Consider the following 23,404-nt stretch of genomic DNA (forward strand, 5'->3'; position numbering starts at 1 on the left):
TTCGCGCCCTCCTCCCCTTCCCCTCCCCCGCCCCTCATTAAGTAGCCAAGGCCTTCGGGCCTGCCTGAGGGAAGAGTTCCAACCCAGCCTGAAGCTCCTCACCCACCGGGGATCCCCCCCCCCACGCCAGCAGCTCCCTAGCTAGAGACACCCAGAAGCGGGGTGCCCCGAGACGCCCCGCCCTCTCCCTCCCTCCCTCCCTCCCTCCCGTGTGTGGAGCAGAGAACCCCGGCCAGTTCCGAAGCGAGGCTGACGGAAGGGCGGAGCTTCGCCGGCGCGTCGGCCGGGGACGCGGAAAGTAGGTCAGGGAAGAAAAGCGAGTCTCCTTCCCCCCAGCCAGTTTTACGACAGTGTCGTGTCACACACCACCCCCTCCCCCCCCATCTCCACCGTGGGTTCCGTGTGCCGTAAAGGAGGACGCCGAGCCGCCAGGGGGCTCCGAGGCCTCGGCCACCACAGAAGCAGCGACGGCGGCGTCGGACGCGGACAGCCATGGCGGATATGGAGGATCTGTTCGGGAGCGACGCGGACAGCGAGGCCGAGCGTAAAGGTGGGGTGGGCGGGGCTCGGAAGGAGGAGGGCGCGGTGGGAGTTCCGGCCTCCCGAGCCCCTGGTGGAGGGAGGCCGGGGAGGGTGTTTCCTCCTTTGCCGCCCCCCCTGCCCCCCGCCCCAGTTTCCCCCCCCCCCGGCGTCCCCCCAGTCCACGGAGAGCGAAACGGGGGGGGTCGTGGGAGGGGGTGGGGAGCGATGGGGGAGGCCCGCGGGGTGGGGGGCCTGTCCCGTCCTCCCCCGCCCTGGTCCACCCGGACGGAGCAAGTGGGGGCTTGCGAGTGGACGCAGGTGGGCCCCGGAATGCCCCTCTGGAATGAGAGCCCGGGCTTGGGGGTGGGGGTGGGGGGGGGCTGGAGCTGTCAGAACGAGGGGGTGCAGGGTGGAACCACATGGAGGGTTAATTCAGTGGGCCTTCAGTCTTTCAGAGGACACCAGGGTTTCCTGGGTCTGTGTTGTGTTGTCAGATGGAAGAACTGATGGGGTTTTTGTTGGCTGATGAATGAATGAATGAATGAATGGGTGGGTGGATGGATGGGTGGGTGGATGGGTTTATGGTGTGCCATTTCTGGTATGCCAGTACTTCTGGCACAGGTTTGTGGATACTGGAATGTTGAAATGTTTTGTCTGTGTCAGTCCTGAGAATTGAACCAGGGCCTGGGCGCTGCTGTCCTTGGAGCCTCCACCGCTTGAGCCACAGCGCCGCTTTTGGTTTTTTTTTTTTTTTTCTTTTTTCTTTTTTTTGAGTCCTTTATTGGAGATAAGAGCCTCACAGGCTTTGATGCCACGGCTTTCAACGGGGATCCTCAGATCTCAGCCTCTTGAGTAGCTAGGATTATAGGTGTGAGCCGTTGGCACTCCGCTGGAATTTGAAATCTGAATAGAAGGTATTTGAAATGGGAAAGGCCCCCCAAGACCAAGTTCAGAATTCTTGAAGCACTTCCTGGTTGAAAGGAGGTCATCTCTGTTAATTCCTTCCTCCGTCGTCCCCCCCCCCTTAGCAAAGGGCATTGCTGTATTTATTTTATATTTCCTCCAACTCCGGTTTTATGGGCAATTAATAAATATAGTGAGGGGACCACGGTAAGTGGAGATTTGGAAAATGGTGATACCACCATTATGCCGACCGAGATTCAGGAAGTTGTTCAGGATAAATCTGGAAGAATGGATCCCTGTATATTAACTGTTTCATTGTTTTTGCTAATATTTTAATCCCCCCCCCCATCCTTTCAAGGCACAAGTCTATGTAAAAGTTCTCATACCATCTATAAAGTTGCTCATTCATTCAATAAGTACTTATTGTTCGCTACCATGTTTCTACTACCTTGCTAGGTAGGCATCAGGCATATGATGAGAGTATCCCCCCAACCTCTCAAAGCTTACATTCATTCTTAGTACGTATTAATAAATAATTGGAATACTTAGAAGCAATTGCTTAGGAAAGTGTACCCTGTAGTACTTTGCTATTACCATACTGTATTGCGAAGTGAGGTGTGTATGACTTCTGTGCTTTTTTTTTTTCCTGTGTTGGTACTAGGACTTGAACACTTGGTTTCTGTGTGGCTGGTGCTCTATTACATCAGCCATGCTTCCACTTTAAGCTTTTTGCTGGTTAGTTGGAGACAGAGTCTTTGTGCTTTCTTTTCTCCCCCCTAGGCTGGTTCCATGCTGTAATTCTCAGATCTCAGCCTCCTGAAGATTATAGGTTTGAGCCACCAATGTTGTCTGATGGCTTATTATTTCTTAGTCTTCTTTAAAGTACATTACAGTTTTCTTTAATCTTACTATTAGATAAATGAACTCACTAGGATTTACTTTCCAAGTCTGGTATAATGTCTTTGAAGGCTGTCCTTGGCGGTGAAAGTAGTGGTAGAGTAATTCTTGTTCTTGCCATATTTCATGAGAGTTTTGGGAAATAACATCCAGCAAGTTTCTTACCAAAACAACAGGTAGAATACTACTGTAGACCCATTGTGATTTTCTTGTTTGTTTTGTGTCAGTCCTGGGGCTTGAACTCAGGGGCTGGGTGCCATCCCTGAGCTTTTTTTTTTTGCTCTGCTCTTTACCACTTGAAACACAGCACTACTTACAGCTTTTTCTGAGTAGTTTGTTGGAGATAAGAGTCTCACAGCTGGGCATTGTTGACTCATGCCTGCAATACCATCTACTCAGGTGGCTGAAATTTTGAGGATCACAGTTAGAAGCTAGCCCAGGCAGGAAAGTCTTTGATGGTCTTATATCTCCCAACTAACCACCTAAAATCTGGAAGTGAAGCTGTGTCTTAAAGTGGTAGGGGGCTAGCCTTGAGCACAAAAGCTCCAAGATAATACCAAGGCCCTAAGTTTAAGCCCCAGGACCTGAGAGAGAGAGAGAGAGAGGGAGACAGACACACACACACACACACACACACACACACACACACACACACACACACACACACACAAACTCACTCAGTCTTTCCTGCCCTGGCCGGATTTGAACCTTGATCCTCAGATCTCAGCCTCCTGAGTAAATAGGATTACATTTCCCGTAGAAACCTGTCAAGTCTCTAGTTTCTTCCAACAATATTTTGTTGTACAAAACTTGTACTTTCCTAAGTGAAATTTATTCCTGTTAATTTGAATGTAATTGCAAGTGGATATTTTTTCTTTTTTGCTTAAAGATAATGTCTTTCTTTTCTTCTTTCTTTTTTTTTTTTGCCAACCCGGGGGCTTGAACTGAGGGCCTGAGCACTGTCCCTGGTTGCTTTTGCTCAAGGCTAGCACTCTGCCAGCTTCAGCCACAGAGTCACTTCTGGCCTTTTCTATATATGTGGTGCTGGGGAATCGAACCCAGGGTTTCATGTATAGGAGGCAAGCACTCTTGCCACTAGGCCACATTCCCAGCCCAATAATAATAGCCTCATCCCTCAGCCTTATTAGTGCTGAGATTACAGATGTGAACTACCATGCCCAGCAACTGGAACTGTTTTCATCTCATTTTTATTAGTTGTTTTTTCTTTTCTTTTCTTTTTTTGCCAGTCTTGGGGCTTGGACTCAGAGCCTGAACACTGTCCCTAGTTTTTTTTTGTTTTTTGTTTTTTTTAATTGTCAAAGTGATGTACAGAGAGGTTACAGTTTCATGCCTTAGGCATTGGATACATTTCTTGTACTGTTTGTTACCTCCTCCCTTATTCCCCCCTCCCCCCAACTGGCTTCTTTTTGCTCAAGGCTAGCACTCTGCTACTTGAGCCACAGCGCCACTTCTGGCCATTTTCTATATATGTGGTACTGAGGAATCGAATCTGGGGCTTCATGCATACAAGGCTCTTGTCACTAGGCCATATTCCCAGCCATATTCTCATTTTGAATCATTCACTTCTAGTGAATAGAAATACAATAATGAGGGCTGGGAATGTGGCTTAGTGGTAGAATGCTTGCCTAGTATGCATGAAGCCCTGGGTTTAATTCCTTAGTAGCACATAAACAGAAAAAACCCCCACAAAAAACAATAGTGAAACCCACCAAATATTGTTTGAAAAGGGGGAGGGGCTAAGGGAATATAACAGAGCAGTGAACTTGTTCAAAATACACTGTATGCATCTATAGTATTAATACAATAAAATCTCCTTATGCTATTAATGTATGCTAATAAGGAAAAAATATAACAGATTTTTTAATGTTGACCTTATGTCCTGCAAGCAACTATGCTGAACATATTAGCTATAATAGTGGTGCTTTGGTTAGTTCAATTATTTTGTGTGTGTGTGTGCATGTGTGCTTGTGCATGTGTACACACGATTCTTGGGGCTTGAATTTAGGGTCATTCAGGGCTTGGCACTATCCCTGAGCTTTTTTGCTCAAGGCTATCACTGTGCCACTTGAGCCATAGCTCGGATGGTTAATTAGATATAAGACTCACATACAAGGCAAGCACTCTTGCCACTAGGCCATATTCCCAGCCCCATAAGACTCTCATAGACTTTCCTGCCCAGACTGGCTTTGAACTATGATCCTCATATCTCTCCCTCTTGAGTAGGACACCAGCACCTTGATCTTATAACAATTTTTATTTTAAAATTGTTACAGTTCCCTTTTGGTTACTGAGAGCATGGGATTTATTTCCCATCCTTATTACCTGTTAACTACTAACTATTAACTGTTCAAGTCTCTGGTTCTAAAGAATGTCTCTTGTTGACAACATTTGGGTCATTTTCAGTGCACTCTGGCAATTTGAGTGTTTTTTCATTGGAGAGTTTAATACATTTGAACTGAATGACTAATAAGAATTTTTTTTTTACCATTTGTTTCTTGTTTTCTGTAATATATATTTTCTGTAATATATATTTTGTTCTTGAACTCCATTGTTGCAATTTCTTAAAAAAATTTGGTCATGGGCTGGGGATATGGCCTAGTGGCAAGAGTGCCTGCCTCCGATACACGAGGCCCTGGGTTCGATTCCCCAGCACCACATATACAGAAAAACGGCCAGAAGCGGCGCTGTGGCTCAAGTGGCAGAGTGCTAGCCTTGAGCGGGAAGAAGCCAGGGACAGTGCTCAGGCCCTGAGTCCAAGGCCCAGGACTGGCCAAAAAAAAAAAAAAAAAAAAATTTGGTCAGGCCTGGAGCTTGAACTCAGGGCCTGAGTGCTGTCCCTGAACTTCTTTGCTCAAGACTAGTGCTCTACCACTTTGAGCTCCAATTCTGGTTTTCTGGCAGTTAATTGGAGATGAGAGTCTCACAGCCTTCTTGCCCAGACTGGCTTTGAACCATGACCCTCAGATCTCAGCCTCCTGAGTAGGATTATAGGCGTGAGCCTGCCTGGCTTGTCACTGCATTTTATTATGATTGATTTTCTTTCTTTCTTTCTTTTTTTTTTTTGCCAGTCCTGGGGCTTGAAGTCAAGGCCTGAGCACTGTCCCTAGCTTCTTTTTGCTCAAGGCTAGCACTCTGCCACTTGAGCCACAGCGCCACTTCTGGCCATTTTCTGTATATGTGGTGCTGGGGAATCGAACCCAGGGCCTCATGTATACGAGGCAGGCACTCTTGCCACTAGGCCATATCCCCAGCCCCAGGTTTTTGTTTTTGTTTTTTCTGGTTTTGTGCTTGCTTTTAGGTTGGGGTGGGGTTGTGGTGGTTGCTTTTTTGCTTATGTTAGCTTATGTTTTTCTGCTCTTATAGACTCAGATTCTGGCTCTGAATCCGATTCAGAGCAAGAGAATGGTGCTTCTGGCCGCTCAAGTAACGCCTCTGGAAGTGAAAGCGACCAGGATGAGAGAGGTGACTCAGGACAACCAAGCAATAAGGAGCTATTTGGAGACGACAGTGAGGATGAAGGCGCATCCCAGCACAGTGGCAGTGATAACCACTCAGAACGATCTGACAATCCGTCAGAGGCCTCGGAGCGATCTGACCACGAAGACAATGACCCCTCTGATGCAGATCAGCAGAGTGGCTCGGAAGCCCATCACGATGACGAGGACGAAGGCCACAGGTCCGATGGAGGCAGCCATCACTCAGAGGCAGACGGCTCTGAAAAAGCGCACTCTGATGATGAAAAATGGGAACGAGAGGATAAGAGTGACCAGTCAGATGATGAAAAGATGCAGAATTCTGACGAGGAGGAGAGAGCAGCGGGGTCTGATGACGAGGAGAAGGTGCAGAACTCGGATGACGAGGAGAGACCTCAGCTTTCCGATGATGACAGGCAGCAGCTGTCTGAGGAGGAAAAGGCCAATTCTGACGACGAACAGCCCGTAGCTTCCGATAATGACGATGAGAAACAGAATTCCGACGATGATGACCGACCACAGATGTCTGATGAGGAGAAAATGCAAAACTCTGATGACGAAAGGCCCCAGGCCTCAGATGAAGAGCGAAGGCATTCGGATGATGACGAGGAGCAGGACCATAAGTCAGGTAATATATTTATGAGAACCATACAATAGAGGCCCCATTTATTTATTTAGTTTCTGTTTTGTTTTGCCAGTCCTGGGGCTTGAACTCAGGGCCTGGGCACTGTCCTTGAGCTCTTTTTTGCTTAAGGCTAGTTCTCTATCACTTGAGCCACAGCACCACTTCTGGCTTTTTCTGTATATGTGGTGTGGAGGAATGGAACCCAGGGCTTCATGCATGCTAGGCAAGCACTCTACCACTAGGCCAAACTCTTGGCCCTCTTGTATTGAGTATAATGTATTTTAGATTCATCCAAATGGTTGTATCAGTAGTTCTTTTCCTATTTACTGTTATGTAGTATTCCATTGTACGGCTATACCACAGTTTGTTTATCCCCAGCGTTACCTTTCCATCATAAGATTTCAGAATTCTAATGTCAGTATGATTGTGCATAGCCTCTCTTATTTTTCAGAGTCTGCCCGAGGCAGTGATAGTGAAGATGAAGTACTACGGATGAAACGCAAGAACGCCATTGCGTCTGATTCAGAAGCAGACAGTGACGCAGAAGTGCCAAAAGGTGCCCTTTTCTTTCCTCCCTGTGTATGTATGTTTCATGCCTCTTTGTGCATTGCAGTGGAGTGCACTCCTCACCCTGAGTGGAGTAGCCCAGACTGAGCTGATGGGAGAAGCTGCTTGTGCTAAATCAGCTGGAGAATGAATCCATTGTCAGGCTGAGCTTATGATTGGGATGAAAACCACCAGGTCCTCCTTCAGTTTAAATAATGACATTCTCAGGTGTTGTCTTAAGTGACTTTTTTTTTTTCAATTTTTGTGCCAGTAATGGGGCTTGAACTCAGGGCCTGGATGCTGTCCCCATTTGAGCCTTAGCTCCACTGTGGCTCTTTGGTGGTTAGCTGGAGGTAAGAGTTTCATGGACTTTCCCCACCCAGGCTGGTTTTGGATGTCGATCCTCAGCTCTCAGCCTCCAAAGTAGCTAGGATTGCAGGTGGGAGCCACCAGTGCCAGGCTTCATTATCATTAATTGGGGGTAGCAGGGTTGCTGCTCTCCTGTTCCTTATCCAGGCACGCCTGGCAGGGCTCTGAGGACCTGCTGCAGAGTTGGGTTCTGGGAATTTTCTGGCCTACTCTCAGGAACCATGGAGATACTAACCCAGTGCATTTTCCCTCCCACCCTGCAGATAATAATGGAACCATGGATCTGTTTGGCGGTGCAGATGATATATCATCAGGGAGTGATGGCGAAGATAAACCGCCTACTCCGGGACAGCCTGTGGTAAGTAAAATTGCTCATGCAACTTGGATTTCTTGGACTTCTACTTGAGGTAACAGGTTCCAAGGTTTCCTACTCCAAGAACAGGATGGTGGTAATGTCAGTATGCAAGGATGATGAACACATGACTCAGTTTGTTGAAGAGTTCAATATGAGGTGTTGCCATGCTCTAGGGACCAAGACTGAGGACCTAAACTTTGAGAACTGTGAACTTGTTTTTTTCTTGCTTGTGCAAAGAAGTGTGTACTGGGTAGCCCATCTCTGATGTGAATTGTTGGAGGGACTTCATATTGGAGCACTGATTGACTTTATACTTCTGCTGATGAATATTTGGTTTTTTTGTTTTTTGTTTTTTTTTGCCAGTCCTGGGGCTTGGACTCGGGGCCTGAGCACTGTCCCTGGCTTCTTTTTGCTCAAGGCTAGCACTCTGCCACTTGAGTCACAGTGCCACTTCTGGCCATTTTCTGTATATGTGGTGCTAGGGAATCGAACCCAGGGCTTCATGTACACAAGGCAAGTGCTCTTGCCACTAGGCTATATCCCCAGCCCCTGCTGATGAATATTTGGAAGGGAGATTTATCACAAAAGAGTTTGGGTTTGTTTTGGTTTTTTTGTGCCAGTACTGGGGCTTGAACTCAGGGTCTCACACTCTCGCTTGGGTTTTTTGCCCAAGGCTGGTGCTCTACCACTTAAACCACAGCTCCATTTCCAACAAAAGAGCCCTGCCTACCCTGTCCCACTTCCCCTGGGCTGGTTTGGAGGTAGTTGAGAAGCACTGAGGCTTCTGAGGCCTTTGAGAGCCGCTTTAGTCCTGAAGTGTCATCGGGATGTTTCTTGCTCACCTAAGCAAGGTGTGGATGTTGAACTAGGCCATTGCTAGGTCCCTTGAAGGTCTAAAATTCTGTGCCTCTTTCACCAGGATGAAAATGGCTTGCCTCAGGATCAACAGGAGGAAGAGCCAATTCCTGAGACCAGAATAGAAGTAGAAATACCCAAAGTAAACACGGACTTGGGAAATGACTTGTACTTTGTTAAACTGCCCAACTTTCTCAGTGTCGAGCCCAGGTAAGGAATTCAGTTCAACAGTGTGCACTGGACACTGAAGAGAAACAATTGGAAATATGATAGTCTCTTACTTTACGTGGAGTTGACTAATCACAGAAATGTAAAATTGCTTGTATATTTGTGAAAAACATATCTGGAGATAGAAAACATATGAACTGCGGTTAAGGGAAACTTTTTGATGTCTGTGACTCTGGTTTGATACCTTCATATGAAATTAGCAGATATCACAAGTCTTTCACACATTTTGTCTTTAACCAGTGAAATCCTAAAAATGCTAAAGTGATGAAATTTTGTAGGGAAACGGTAGCAGTCCATTGTGGCAGCCATTCCTGACTTAGCAAAGCTAATTGTGTGCTAGGTGTCAATGACTCACACCTGTAATCCCAGTTACTCAGAAGGCTGAGGTCTGAGGATCAAAGTTGGAAGCCAGCCTATGCAAGAAAGTTCCTGTGCTCTTTATCTCCAACTAGCCACCAAAAGGCCAGATGTAGAGCTGTGGCTCAAGTGGTAGATTGCTAGCCCTGAGGACAAAAATCTCAGGGACAGCATCCAGACCCTGAGTTCAGGCACAGAGGAGGAAAGAAGGAAGGAGGGAGGGAGGAATGTGGAGAGAGAGAGAGAGAGAGAAGGCAGGCAGGCAGGCATGCAGGCAGAGCTAAATGTGTTGGATAAATAGTATTATGTATTAAGTTCATTCTCTAAGCTAGAACCTTTGTGACTTGTTCTTCAGAAGACTTTATGATAATAAAGAACATTTTGAATACGTTGTTTGATCTTTATTTCAGGCATTATATATTCTTTTTTTTCTTGATACTGACAGTAGGGCTTGAATTTGGGGCCTCAGGTTCTTACTTGGCTTTTGTTCTCAAAGCTGTCACTCTCCCACTTGAGCCACAGCTCCATATCCAGCTTTTTGCTGGTCATTTGGAGGAAGAGTCTCACAGACTTCCCTGCCCAGGCTGGCTTTGAACTGCAATCTTCGGATCTCAGTCTTCTGAGTAGCTAGGATTATAGGTGTGCACCACGGGCACCTGACTGGTGGGACCAAATGTTAAGAAATTACAGTAATGCAAATAATTCTTTGAAGTTGACCATGAAGGTATTTGGCTATTGTGATTTTTAAAAATTATGCTATGACTTTTCAGTATAATTGTATGTAGTAAATGAATCCTATAATTATGTGATGATAATATTCTTTACAAAATATGATTAATGCTTATTTCAAAAACATTTGTAGACCTTTTGACCCTCAATATTATGAAGATGAATTTGAAGATGAGGAAATGCTGGATGAAGAAGGTAGAACAAGGTTAAAGCTAAAGGTAGTGTTTCCTTCTTTTCTTCTTGAGTCTTAATTAGTGGGGTAACAGGAAGCAGCAGTTACTAAAGACATTTACTGTCTTTTCTTTTCTTTTTTTTTTCTGAATTCTTTTTTTTTTTTTGCCAGTCCTGGGGCTTTAACTTGAGCACTGTCCCTGGCTTCTTTTTGCTCAAGGCTAGCACTCTGCCACTTGAGCCACAGCACCACTTCTGGCCTTTTCTATTTATGTGGTGCTGAGGAATCAAACCCAGGGCTTCATTCATGCTAGACAAGCACTCTACCACTAAGCCAAATTCCCAGCCTTTACTGTGTTTGAAAGACCCATTCCCAGTGCTATTCTGTTCACTTTCTAAACCACAATCTTCAGATCTTCAGATCTCAATCTCCTGAGTTAGCTAGGATTACAGGCCTGAGCCAACCAGCACCCAGCCAGAAATTCATTTAAGAATACATATATACATACACACACATAAAATTTCCTGGTCTTAAATCTGTTCCCCATTTCTACATAAAGAGGGGTTTATTCTCTAAGATGTTTATATCTTAAAACAGGTAGAAAACACTATAAGATGGAGGATCCGCCGAGACGAAGAAGGAAATGAAATTAAGGAAAGCAACGCCCGGATAGTCAAGTGGTCAGATGGAAGGTGAGCTTGAATGTCCCTGAAGAGGGCCAGAATACCCAGGATGTGTTACGTGGGAAGAAGTTATGGAATAGGGCCTTTACTGGGAAGATGAGGAGAGGTTTTGTTAGTTATTCCCTGTGATTGTGTAGAAAACCTGAGAGGAACTCATCTGGAGATTGCTTAGACTTCTGGGAAAACATACACGTGTGCCAACATATGCTCCTCCTCTTTGGATATGTGGCTTCATCATTCATTACTTACATTTTGACACTTAGGAAAATCTTTCATTGGTAACATAGAGGCCGGGCAAATGTCACAGTAGGTTTTCTTTGATGTAGTCAGTTTATCCTTATCAGAATTTGTCTTTTTTCCTTCTGATTTCTGGGTATAGGAGAGATAGCATTTTCAGTGAAGTGAAATGACAGCGCGAGAGCTTTTTGACTGTGATATGTGAAGTGTCTCCTCTCTCCTCTCAGCATGTCTCTGCACTTAGGCAATGAGGTGTTTGATGTGTACAAGGCTCCTCTGCAGGGAGACCATAACCATCTGTTTATAAGACAAGGTACCGGTCTACAGGGACAAGCCGTTTTTAAAACGAAACTCACCTTTAGGTACGTGTTCTCTGTCATGTCTCCTTTGCTTGGGGGAAAGCTGTGGAATACAGTGAAGGGCATGTGTTTCTGTAATGATGTAACCTCATAGTGTAGCTCACTATTATGAGAATTTAGAGAATGATCAAAGGCTGTTTTGTCAGGGATGCTGCAAGTTGTTTTCTCAGCCAAGCACCAGTAGCTCACACCTATAATAATCTTACTCAGGAGGCTGCGATCTGAAGATTACACTTTGAAGCCAGGCTGGGCAGGAAAGTACATGAAAATCTTATTACCAATGGACCAGTAAAAGGCCAGAAGTAGAACTCTGGGCTCCAAGTGGTAGAGTGCTAGTCCTGAGTCAAAAAGCTCAGGGACAGTGCCCAGTCCTAGAGTTCAAGCCCTAGTATTGGCACACACATAAATACATACATTCTCAGGCACCTGGTCATGCTCAGCAGCCCTGTAGGACACTCTTATATAAATCAGAAAGTACGCTAATTCTCAGTGGTTACCATAAACTACTCATCGCTCTGGGCAGTGTGGCCTTTCTCTCAGGAACACTGATCTGGGGAGTGGATGGCTAGAGCTTGGTGTGACGTAATGGGAGGTGCTGAGCTGGTGACTCTGAGGCCTGGGGCCTCTCAGTACCTCACACAGGTGCATCTGGCACCATCCCGCGCACATGACCCCCAGCAGACCAGAGCACCAGGCCCACGGCGAAGCCAGCGCCCTTCTGGAGACTGTTCCTGTTTCTCCTCTTTTGAGGAGAAGTGGAGCATCCTCCTTGGAAAATGCCTATTTTTAGAAAGACTCAGTAAGGCTGATTATGATACAGTGTTTTGAGAATTGAGGCTTTGGAGTCAGATAGACCTGTATTTCAATTGTTTCCATTCGCGTGACCTTAGGCAATTTTCCTAATCTTTAAAATGTGATAATTAGCCATAGTGTAGTGATTTTTTTCTGGTGACTCATTCATTGGCTTCTTGCTTTTGTGACTTGATGTGGGTATGACAGACCAGGAGGTGTATTTGGTAACCAGTTTGGTTCACTTCCTGGCAGGCCCCACTCTACAGACAGCGCCACACACAGAAAGATGACCCTGTCACTTGCAGATAGATGTTCAAAGACACAGAAGATCCGAATCTTACCAATGGCTGGACGTGATCCTGAGTGTCAGCGCACGGAAATGATTAAGGTCTGTTGGCTAAGCTGCTTCCCCAGGATTTCAGTGAATTGAGAACAGCATTTCAAGCAGAGTGCTGGTGGCTCACACCTGTAATCCTAGCTCCTTAGGAGGCTGAGTTCTGAAAATCATGGCTCAAAGCCAGCACAGGCAGGAAACTTCATGAGACTCTCCAATAAACTACTCAGAAAAACTGTGCCTCAGGTGGTGGATTGCTAGCCTTAAGCACAGAGAAGCTTTGGGACAGAGCTTAGGCTGTGAGTTCTTGCCCCAGAATCAGCCAAAAAACGTCTCATGGGCTTTCCTGTCTGGGCTGGCTTTGGACTGTGGTCCACAGGCCTCAGCCTCCTGCACAGCTAGGATTACAAGCGTGAGCCACTGGTGCCTGGATAGCTGAAGGTTCTGGTGGCTGGATAGTCCCAAGAGGGCACACATCCAGACATTCGGTGAGGACCTTCTTGCCACCCCACAGCATGGTGGAGGTTGGGACCCAGCAGAAGAGAAAGCCTGCTTTTATAACAAAGCCCCTCATGATAACCCACCAGTCTGTGAAGGCACAAATGAAATTGCAGGCAGATCCTCTCCTGAGGACACAACTTCCTCATTAGGTCACCTCCAAAGGCCTAGCTGTCAAAGCCCCCTAAAGGCTGATGGTGGGGTTGCATTTCCAGCACTGTAAATGGATCTGCACCTGTCATCAGCACTCGTGATTGAATGGTCTTTATTCACACACATCAGTAGAGAAAACTGTTTTCTCTGCAACATGTGGCACTGAATAAACTAGAAACATTATTGGTGGAAAAAAGAAATCTGGACATACGTCTGAGCCCCGGCAAAAAGCTTTTTTATTTCTTTGCAGAAAGAAGAAGAGCGTTTGCGGGCTTCCATCCGAAGAGAGTCCCAGCAACGCCGGATGAGAGAGAAACAGCACCAGCGGGGGCTGAGTGCCAGCTACCTGGAGCCCGATCGCTATGACGAGGAGGAGGAAGGCGAGGAGTCCATCAGCCTGGCCGCCATCAAAAACCGTTACAAAGGGGGCATTCGAGGTGAGTGCACGATTTTAGCATGTTAGGGTTCAGAACTTTAAATTTGAATTTACCCCAAGAGTACCCACTCCTTGGATAGTCACTCTGTATTTGAAAAACCTACATTGCCTGCCAGTGCTGGTGGCTCATGCCTATAATCCAAGCTACTCAGGAGACTGAGATCTGAGGATGGCGGTTTGAAGCCAGCAGGGGCAGAAAATTACTTTGAGACTCTTATTGCCAACTAACTAAAAAACCAGAAGTGGAGTTGTGGCTCAAAGTGGTAGAGTGCTAGCCTTGAGCAAAAGAGCTCAGGGACAGCACCCAGGCCCTGAGTTCAAGCCCCACTACTGAACAAAAACAACAACAAAAAATCTGTATTATGGTTTATCTCTTGACCTTTTTTCAAGATATGTGTGTGTTCTCAGGACCAGGGTTTGAACTCAAGGACCTCTCACTTTCTCTTGGCTGGTGCTCTACCACCTGAGCCATGCCTCCAGTGTGGTGTTTTGCTAGTTAACTCGACAGGGAATGCTTGGGCTGGCTTTGAACCTCATTTCCCTCTCTCTGACCATCCCACCAAACCTGAATCTTGGTTGTTGGGTTTGGGTTTTTTGCAGTGACTGTGTTTGGTCTGGTGACCTGTTAGATCCTACCTGTTCATTATTTATTTGGGACTATATTAAGTAAGGTTCATTTAGAAATAGGCAATTATCCACTTCGACAGAGATTGAAATTTATTAGTACAGTTCACTAGTGCCTAGATGTTTTTTTTTGGTGCCGGTCTTGAGGCTTGAACTCAGCCTAGGTGCTCTCCCTGAGCTTTTGTGCTCAAGGTTAGCACTCTACCACTTGAACCACAGCTCCACTTCCAGCTTTTTGGTGGTTCATTGGCGATAAGAGCCTCATGGACTTTCCTGCCCGGGCTGGCTTTGAGCTTCGATCTTCAGATCTCAGCCTCCTGAGTAGCTAGGGTGACAGGCGGGAGCCACCGGCACTCCACTTAGCTGTGTCCAGTTTTATGCAGGAGTCAGCTAGGCAAGAGTGTGGAGATGAATTATATTTGGAAAGGCTGAGTCTGTTCCATCTCAACATACTTAAACTTTCCTCCTCTCCTCCCCCCCAAATGTTGGGGATGAACACAGGTCCTCTTAGTGGCAAGCACACCCTCAGTTCTTTTATTTTTAGTTTGTGTTTCATGTAGACTCTTGGGCTAGACTTTGCCTTGAACCTCTTTTTACCTCTGACTCCCAAGTAGCTGGTGATTACAGGCATGTGCCATCATGCCATTTGGTCTTTGAGATAGGGTCCACTAATTTTTGTCTTAGGTTGGCCTTTAACATAGGTCTTCCTAGCCGTACCTCCCAAGTCACCAGAGTTATAACTGAGACTATAACCAACCTTAAAACAAAATCATTAAATTCAAACTTTCCTTTCGTTGGTCCTGGGGCTTGAACTCAAGGCCTGAGTTCTTTTTGCTCAAGACTAGCGCTCCACCACTTTGAGCCAGGGCATCACTTCCAGTTTTTGAGTGGTTATTTGGAGATAAGATTCTCACAAGGGGAGGGGGAGGCAGGGGAAAAATGAGGGAGGAGGTAACAAGTTGAACAGAAATGTACTCACTGCCTTACATATGAAACTGTAACCCCTCTGTATTTGAATTTGACAATAAAGGAAAAAAATTTTTTTAAAAAAAGATTCTCACAGACTTTCCTTTGGGGGCTGGATTTGAATCATGACCATCAGATCTCAGCGACCTGAGTAGCTAGGATTACAGGCATGAGCCACCAGCACCTCTGGGTAAAATGTATGAAGGGAGCGGAAGATATTTATCAGAAGGAAAAATCCACAAAGTGAGTAACAGATCACTCAGTGCCCTTGGAAGTAACTGTTTACTACATGTGCTTGCAGAGGAACGAGCGAGAATCTATTCCTCAGACAGCGATGAGGTATCAGATGAGGAAAAGGCTCAGAGATTGCTCAAGGCAAAGAAACTCACCAGTGACGAGGTAAGCCACGTGGATTCACGCTCAGCTCAGGAGCTGGCTCTGGAATGAAGCGGCAGAACCAATAGTTCCCAGCCCCCTGGGGTGACAGGAGTTGGAGACCCCGGCGCTGCCCCAGCTGCACTGGGTCCTGTGGGGCTGCGTGGAGGCCCCTCTGCAGGGCACTGAGCAGTGATGGAGGATTGTGGAAGTTCCTGAGGTCACTCAGCTCCAGGTAGATGGAAGGAAATAAGGGAAGGTTGAATAAGGAAAGGTTCAGGCAGAGATAAACAAGTCAGCCGGAGGGTCAGAGGTTACCTCTTATCTCTGTTTCTAATTACAGAAATCATTCTTTTTTTTTTTTTTTTTTTTTTTTTTTGCTTGTTCTGGGGCTTCAATTCAGGGCCTGGGCGCTGTCCCTGAGCTGCTCTGTGCTCAAAGCTAGCACTCTACCACTTGAGCCACAGCACCACTTCCAGCTTTTTCTGTTTATGTGGTGCTGAGAAATCAAACCCAGGGCTTCAAGCGTGCTAGGCAAGCACTCTACCACTAAGCCACATTCCCAGCTCCCATTCATTCTTACCTTGGTAAAACTTACTTGATTTTTAGTGTTTCAATGACTATTAAGCCATTCAGCAAGCTGAAATGTCCATTTATGATCATAAAGGTATTAATAGTTGAACTCGGGGCCTTGTGCTTGTGAGGCAGGCGTCGTATTGCTTGAAGCACTCAGCCAGCCCCATTTTTATATTGGACATTTTCACAGAAGGGTCTCACATTGTGCCTAGACCTAATTCTGAGTCCTCACATTGCTGGGATAGCAAGTGTGTGTCACCACACAGCTTTTGTGCTTACCCCATAGCTGGAATGACAAGTACACACCACTATGCCCAGTCTTTGGTTAAGATGAAGTCTCACAAACCCTACTGATTTTTTGGTCTGGAGTGGCCTGGAACCATGATCTCCCAATCTCTACCTCTGGAGTGGTGAGGATTACAAGCCTGAGCTCCCATGTCTGGCTTTGGCCATTGTGTCTTTGACTTAAAAAAAAAAAAAAAAGTTCCACGTACATGTATCAGCAGTCTGATCAAGTTCATGTTCACAGGGGATTTTTTTGCCCCCTTTAGTCAATTGTTGGGCTTGAACTCAGCCTGGGTGCTGTCCCTCAGCTCTTCAGATCAAGGCTAGTGCTTTACCACTTGAGCCACAGTGCCACTTCCAGTTTTTGGTGGTTAATTGGAGATAGTTTCATGGACTTTCCTGCCTGGGCCAGCTTTGAACCACAATCCACATCTCAGCCTCCTGAGTAGCTAGGATTCCAGGCACCCGGCTGCAGGGGACTTTTTGAGGCCTGTCATTGATATTGACTCTGCTCCCGATGGCCTTAAAGCTTTTTCCCGATTCTCCCTGGCGAGCCTGCTGGCCTGTGGCTTTGCTCTTTGCTCTGAATTTAGAGGAGGTGGTTTTTGTCAAGAATACCCTTGGGCTCAATTTCTACCGTTTCAAGTAGTTCCCTTGGGAAGAATTTTGGAGCTCTCTTTTCCCATGGCCTGCCTCTTGTAGGCAAAACCCCTGAGCTGCTCTTGGCAGGGCATCTTCGCCTTCATGGGGTGTGCTGGGGTATGAATGAGTAGGACCCCCACTGTCACTTGGCCCAGAGCCTTGATCCTGTAGAGAGAGGCTGGGCTCACTTCCCGTGTTCTTCCTGCCTTTGTGGAATGCAGTCACTTGGCCTGGAGCTGGGGAGTTTGAAAACCCTTGTCAGTTTCCCCTCCCAGAATATCTAGTGAGGCCTTGATTGGGAATTGGGAGGAGCCTGCTGTGGCCACACTCCCCCAGTGGTAGAGCTTCTGACACCTAAAGGGGGGTGGGGGAGGAGAGTGTCAGTGGAGGTAGGGGCTCAAGACTCAGTGGCGCAGGTTCTCACTATTCTCCCTGAGGTTCAGAAGATTTTCCTAGATAATCGTTTCTTCATTTGTTGTACGATCCTTAGGATAATTTCAAGAAGAGATTAAAAAACAAATTTCCCCCCAGTTTTGTTTCCCTGTGGATTTAGTGGATCTGTGCAATTCCTAATGCTGCCATCTTGGATGTCTTTTCATTTTTCACTTGTTTTGTTGGTCCTTTGGCTTGAACTCAGGGCCTGGGCGCTGTCCTGAGCTCTTTTGCTCAAGGCTGTTGCTCTACCACTTTGAGCCACACACACAGTGGTGCCACTTCTGGTTTTCTGGTGTTTAACTAAAGAATCTCACAGATTTTTCCTTCCTATTTTGGCTTTGAACTGTGATCCTCAGATCTCAGCCTTCTGAGTAGCTAGGATGACAGGCGTGAGCCACCAGCACCCACCTTTTATTCTTTTCTTTATTGCAGTATTGGAGTTTGTGAACTCAGGCCCTCACACTTGCTGGGCAGGTACTCTACTCCTGAGCCACACTGCCAGTCCTTTATTACACTGGTTAACTTTAAGAAAGGATCTCACTTCCTGCCTGGCATCCACCTGGACTGTGATCCTCCTGTATATCTGTATCTCTATATATCTGTATGTATATAGAGAGCTGTTTTCCTGCTAGTGGCAGTATTAAAACCGCATGGCTCCTAAAATGCAACTTGAAAGATGGCTCTCCTTACCAGGTGCTGGTGGCTCACGCCTGTAATCCTAGCTCATCAGGAGGCTGAGATTTGAGGATTGCAGTTTGAAGCCAGCCCAGGCAGGAAAGTCTATGAGATTCTTTTTTTTTTTTTTGGCCAGTCCTGGGCCTTGGACTCAGGGCCTGAGCACTGTCCCAGCCCTTGTGAGATTCTTATCTCCAATTAACTACTCAGAAAAGGCCGGAATTATTACTGTGGTTCAAGTGGTAGAGCACTATCCTTGAGTAAAAGAAGCTCAGGAACAGTGCCCAGGCCCAGGGTTCAAGTTCTAAGACGGGGGGGCGGAGGGGGGGGGGCGGTGCGCGCGCACACATGAAGGCTGTCCTCTGCCTCCGAGAAGTGGGTTAGCGGGGGCTGGGAATATGACCTAGTGGCAAGAGTGCTTGCCTTGTATACATGAAGCCCTTGGTTCCATTCTCCAGCATCACATAGATAGAAAATGGCCAGAGGTGGCGCTGTGGCTCAAGTGGCAGAGTGCTAGCCTTGAGCAAAAAGAAGCCAGGGACAGTGCTCAGGCCCTGAGTCCAAGGCCCAGGACTGGCCAAAAAAAAAAAAAAAAAAAAAAAAAGTGAGTTAGCCTTATCTGATGCACCCAGCCTTGGTCTTCTGTCCTCCCTACCCCAAAAGGCTCATCCTCACATAGTAAGCTCTGAGGAAACGGCCTGCTTCAGTGCTCCACTTACCTCTGGGTTCTGGCTTTGACTGAATTTTTGGCCTCTGATTATACTTTATTTTCTGGCTCCACATTGATTTTTTTTTTTAATTCTCTCCATCTTTGCCAAGTGTTTCTGGTGTGCGGGTGATTAAGAGTGTTGTACCATATTGGAGGAAATGGATATTGTGTTCCTGTTAGCTATGCTTTGAAACTATTTTGATCATTTTAGCTTTATGATCTCTTCTCACACGAAGCAGAATTGTGCTTAAATTTTAAGGTCATTGATTATACATTAGTATTTCCCAGTCACGCTTTGAAGTGGCATGCTATGGAAGACAACTAGACAAAATTTATTACATTATTTTATAGCCTATTTGTTTTAAATAAGATATGTTTATAGTGTGTTGAACAGTTGGCAAATGAGCCCTCAGCTGAGCAGATGCCATTCACTTCTTGGCAAGCAGAAACTGAATGAAAATTGAGAAATGCCATGGGACTCTGTTTATTCCCAGAAATGAGATATTTCTTCCTCCTCCCAGTGATTCATCTAACCAGGCACTAACTAGTGGCTCATGCCTGTAATCATAGCTATACAAGAGGCTAAGTTCTGAGGATTGTGGCTCAAAGCCAGTCTGGGCAAGGAAGTACAGGAGACCTTTATCTCCAATTAACCAAAAAGTTGGTGGAGTGGTGGCTCAAGTGCTAAAGTACCAGCCTTGAGTGAAAAAGCTAAGGGAGAGTGCCCAGGCCCTGAGTTCAAGTCTCACTACTGCATTAAAAAAAGGAAGCATGGCTCAGGTGGTACAGCCAATGAGCAAAAGTGTCAGATGATGAGTTTGAGTTCTAGTCTCGGGCAAATAAAAAGGATTTACCAGAGACTTGTCTTGTAGGCTGGGCAATTACAAGCTTGCCCCCTGCAAATGATCTCCCTGCCATGTATCCTAGGAATTACACTCCTGTATTTTGCATACCCCCCCCAAGAAAAAAGGCCAGGAGCCTAGTAGGACCCTACAGACCCTACAGACCCTAGGTTCACATAGCAGAGACCACCATTGTGGCCAGAGCAAGCCTTGGAGTAGGGGAGGGCCTGTCTACACAGGGAGCTGGGTGGTTGGGTTTAGGGGCTGTTCGCTTCTGTTCGATGCCCTTGGGGGAATCAGCTTACTCCTGAGACTATTCTGTCTCTTCATTGGGGTTTGTGCTTACTGCACTGTAAAGTTTGTGTATTTATAGTGAATAACAGATGCCACCTATGGCTGGCAGCTTCTAAGGAAATGCACCTTCTTTTCGTCACTTAGCCTTTTTCACTCAGAGTTGGTGTTCACAGCTCCATTTCTTGCTTTTTGCTGGTAATTGGAGATAAGAGTCTTCTATTTGTATGCCCAGGCTGGCTTTGAACATCAACTCAGATCTGTCTCCTGAGTTGCTAGTATTACAGGCGTGAGCCGCTGCCATTCCGCTGTGAGATAGCATCTTGTACTTCAGAGGACAAGCCACAGAGACAAGGAAAAAACAGAGGGAACAGGCTGCATTCTCAGAGTGTCAGAGTGATCTTGACTGGCACTGGAACTATAAATATATTGGTAATTTTCTTTTTTTTTTTTTTGCCAGTCCTGGGGCTTTGGACTCGGGTCTGAGCACTGTCCCTGGCTTCTTTTTGCTCAAGGCTAGCACTCTGCCACTTGAGCCACAGCGCCACTTCTGGCCATTTTCTGTATATGTGGTGCTGGGGAATTGAACCCAGGGCTTCATGTATTCGAGGCAAGCACTCTTTGACACTAGGCCATATCCCCAGCCCCAATATATTGGTAATTTAAGTATTGAACATTTGCTTTCTTCTCCATGAAAAGAGGAAGAAATACTCAGAATTACTTGTTCTATTAGAAAAGTGTACAGAATGATACTTTTTTTTTTGTCAGTTATGGGGCTTGAACTCAGGACCTGGGTGCTCTCCCTGCCCAAGGCTAGTACTCTACCACTTTGAGCCACAGAGCCACTTTCTTTTTCCTGGTAGAGATAGGAATCTCACAGGGGCTGGGATGTGGCCTAGCGGCAAGAGTGCCTGCCTCATATACATGAAGCCCTGGGTTCAATTCCCCTGCACCACATATATACAGAAAATGGCCAGAAGCGGCGCTGTGGCTCAAGTGGCAGAGTGCTAGCCTTGAGCGGGAAGAAGCCAGGGACAGTGCTCAGGCCCTGAGTCCAAGGCCCAGGACTGGCAAAAATGAATAAATAAATGAATGAACTTTAAAAAAAAAAAAAAAAAGAATCTCACAGACTTTCCTGCCTGGCCTGGCTTGAAGCTCGATTCTCAGCCTCTTGAGTAGTTAGGATTATAAGTGTGAGCCGCCAGCACCTGGCCGGAAGGATTTTAAATACAGGAAAGTGTATAGTAGGTCTTTAATTTCTTCACCTATTTTCTTAAAAACCTTTATGATGTGAGTTTTTATATAAAACAACCACAAAATACTACTTAAAGCACTGCCACAGCTGACCAAAGAAAAATAAGAAAAGCACAGGCTTGGGGACTGGAGGCATGGCTCTACGACAGTGGTAGAGCGCTTGTCTAATAAGTATGAGGCCCTAAGTTCAAGCCCAGTTACACACACGTTGACAATCTTTAAGATAACTAATTGTAAATGATGAGTTAAATGCTGAGGAAGCAGAGAAAAAAGGTTGACTCATTACCTGTTCATGGTGAAACAGGACCCGTAGTTCCACAGGCAGAGCTTTGGGGAGCCCTGCATCTTCCCAGGCCGAAGCCTGCCACCCACAGCCCCAGGCCCTTCGCACGTGCTTCCCTAGAAGAGACTTCATAGTTAGCTTCTAAACTAACGTGGCAAACTCACTTATTGCTTCTAGATGCAATCCTTAGCACTGAAAGAAAAAAAGAGCACAATGATGGTAATGAATGCAGATCTGAACACTAGCCACGCCCTTGACCAGTGGTTTTGTTTACTGACTGATTTTTTACAGTGCTGAGAATGAATCAGGAAATATTAGGCAGTCAGTATACCATAGCGCTCCATTCCCAGCCATAGTGAAAGTTCTTATTAAAGTAACCGTGGGCTGGGAATGTGGCTTAGCGGTAGAGTGCTTGCCTAGCATGCACGAAGCCCTTGGTTTGATTCCTGAATACCACATAAACAGAAAATGCCTGAAGTGACACTGGCTCAAGTGGACCAGGCCCTGAGTTCAAACCCCAGGACTGGTTAAAAAAAAAAAAAAGTTACTTTGGATCATGCAGTAGTGGCTCACACCTGTAATCCCAGCTACTCAGGAGGCGTGGAGGCAGGCATAAACAAGTGAGTGAAAGTTTTCTCCAAAATAGCCAGCAAAAAAGCTAGGCTAAAGGCATGGCTCAAGTGACACCAAGCAAGGAAACCACGTAAATGCAAGCAAGGTTCCAAGTTCAAACCTGAGTCGGTTACTTTGTTCTAGGTGCATGGTGGAGGGGACACATGTAATCTCATTGTAATCCCAGCACTTGGGAGGCAGAGCTGGGAAGATCTCCAGTTTGACTCCAGCCTGGGCTACATAGCGAGTTCCCTTCTCCAGAAGTTACTCTGGATTTGCAGAGGGTCATTTGGCTCTGAGATTTTTTTTTTAACTTTTTTTTTTTATTAATTGGACAAATTTTTTTACAAGGTGTTGTGCAAAGAGGGTGCAGTTACATAGTAGGGCAGTGTGTACATTTCTTGTGATATCTTACGACCTGTTTTTCTCTGAGATTCTTTTGACAAACCATCCTTGGAATGTTCTCTTAACTTGTAGATGTTTTCAATTTTATCTGTGTAGGAAGGTGAACCTTCTGGAAAGAGAAAAGCAGAAGATGATGATAAAGCAAATAAAAAGCATAAGAAGTATGTGATCAGTGATGAAGAGGAGGAGGAAGATGACTAAAGTAAAAAATGTGAAAATGTTTTATATATTTTACTGTACAGCTTGTTTTATAAGTATGATATAAACATGAGTTATTTTGGCTGCAATGAATTGATCTGCCCTTTGTGTAATTTTAATTGTAATAAAAAAGCTTTAAAAGCAAGTCTTTGTGGATAAGAAATCTATTTTTGCACTTAGGGTGTGGCTGTACTGGGGATTAAACTGAGGACCCTCAAGCTTGGTAGGCAGGTGCTCTGCCACTGGAGCCACGCCCCCACGTTCTGCATTTTAGTGGTTAATTCAAGAGTCTCATGCACTTTGCTGCCCAAGCTAGCTTGGAACCACCACCTTCTTACCTCAGCCTCCTGTGTAGCTAAGATTACAGGTGTAAGCCACTGGTGCCCAGCTTTCCACTGTTTTAAGTGATGTTTACAGAGTAGAATGATACCGGAGGGCTTACTAAGTCTACGGGAACACCTCAACTCTTTTCCAGCATGTCCCTGCATTTAGGCAACCAAGCATTTGATGTCTACCAGTCCACACTGTAGGACAATTGCAGCCACCTGTTCATGCAGGAAAAACACGCTTGCCCAGCTGGTGCTCTACCACTTGGACCAATCCTCTAGCCTAGCTTTTTGCTGATTATTTTAGAGATGGGGTTTCATTGACCTTTCTGCCCCAGGCTGGCTTCAAACTATGACCCTCT

The 23,404-nt window shown here is 46.0% G+C and overlaps 1 protein-coding gene across 2 annotated transcripts; it reads left to right on the forward strand.

The window, feature by feature from the left end:
• The first annotated feature begins 393 nt into the window (after positions 1–393).
• Leo1 (LEO1 homolog, Paf1/RNA polymerase II complex component) lies at positions 394–22,861 on the forward strand. 2 transcript variants are annotated; one of them, XM_048332153.1, is made up of 12 exons: positions 394–550; positions 5,707–6,444; positions 6,893–6,997; positions 7,620–7,714; positions 8,631–8,776; positions 10,014–10,098; positions 10,650–10,744; positions 11,200–11,334; positions 12,376–12,511; positions 13,359–13,545; positions 15,436–15,533; positions 22,615–22,861. In XM_048332153.1, exons 1-12 carry the CDS (start codon positions 493–495, stop codon positions 22,717–22,719), a joined length of 1,983 nt encoding a protein of 660 aa, XP_048188110.1. In that variant the 5' UTR covers positions 394–492; the 3' UTR covers positions 22,720–22,861. The 2 variants fall into 2 exon arrangements, with proteins under 2 accessions (XP_048188110.1, XP_048188111.1); XM_048332154.1 differs by having other exon boundaries at positions 22,619–22,687.
• The last annotated feature ends 543 nt before the right edge of the window (positions 22,862–23,404 follow it).

Source organism: Perognathus longimembris, chromosome 23 (genome assembly GCF_023159225.1).
Source record: "Perognathus longimembris pacificus isolate PPM17 chromosome 23, ASM2315922v1, whole genome shotgun sequence".
Taxonomy (NCBI): Eukaryota; Metazoa; Chordata; class Mammalia; order Rodentia; family Heteromyidae; genus Perognathus; species Perognathus longimembris.

Bases quoted from the DNA above. Each gene is read 5' to 3' on its own strand.
- Leo1 (XM_048332153.1), top strand. From the start codon at position 493: ATGGCGGATATGGAGGATCTGTTCGGGAGCGACGCGGACAGCGAGGCC. The intron at 551-5,706 runs GTGGGGTGGGCG...CTGCTCTTATAG, and splicing joins CAGCGAGGCCGAGCGTAAAG to ACTCAGATTCTGGCTCTGAA. The intron at 6,998-7,619 runs GTGCCCTTTTCT...CCCACCCTGCAG, and splicing joins TGACGCAGAAGTGCCAAAAG to ATAATAATGGAACCATGGAT.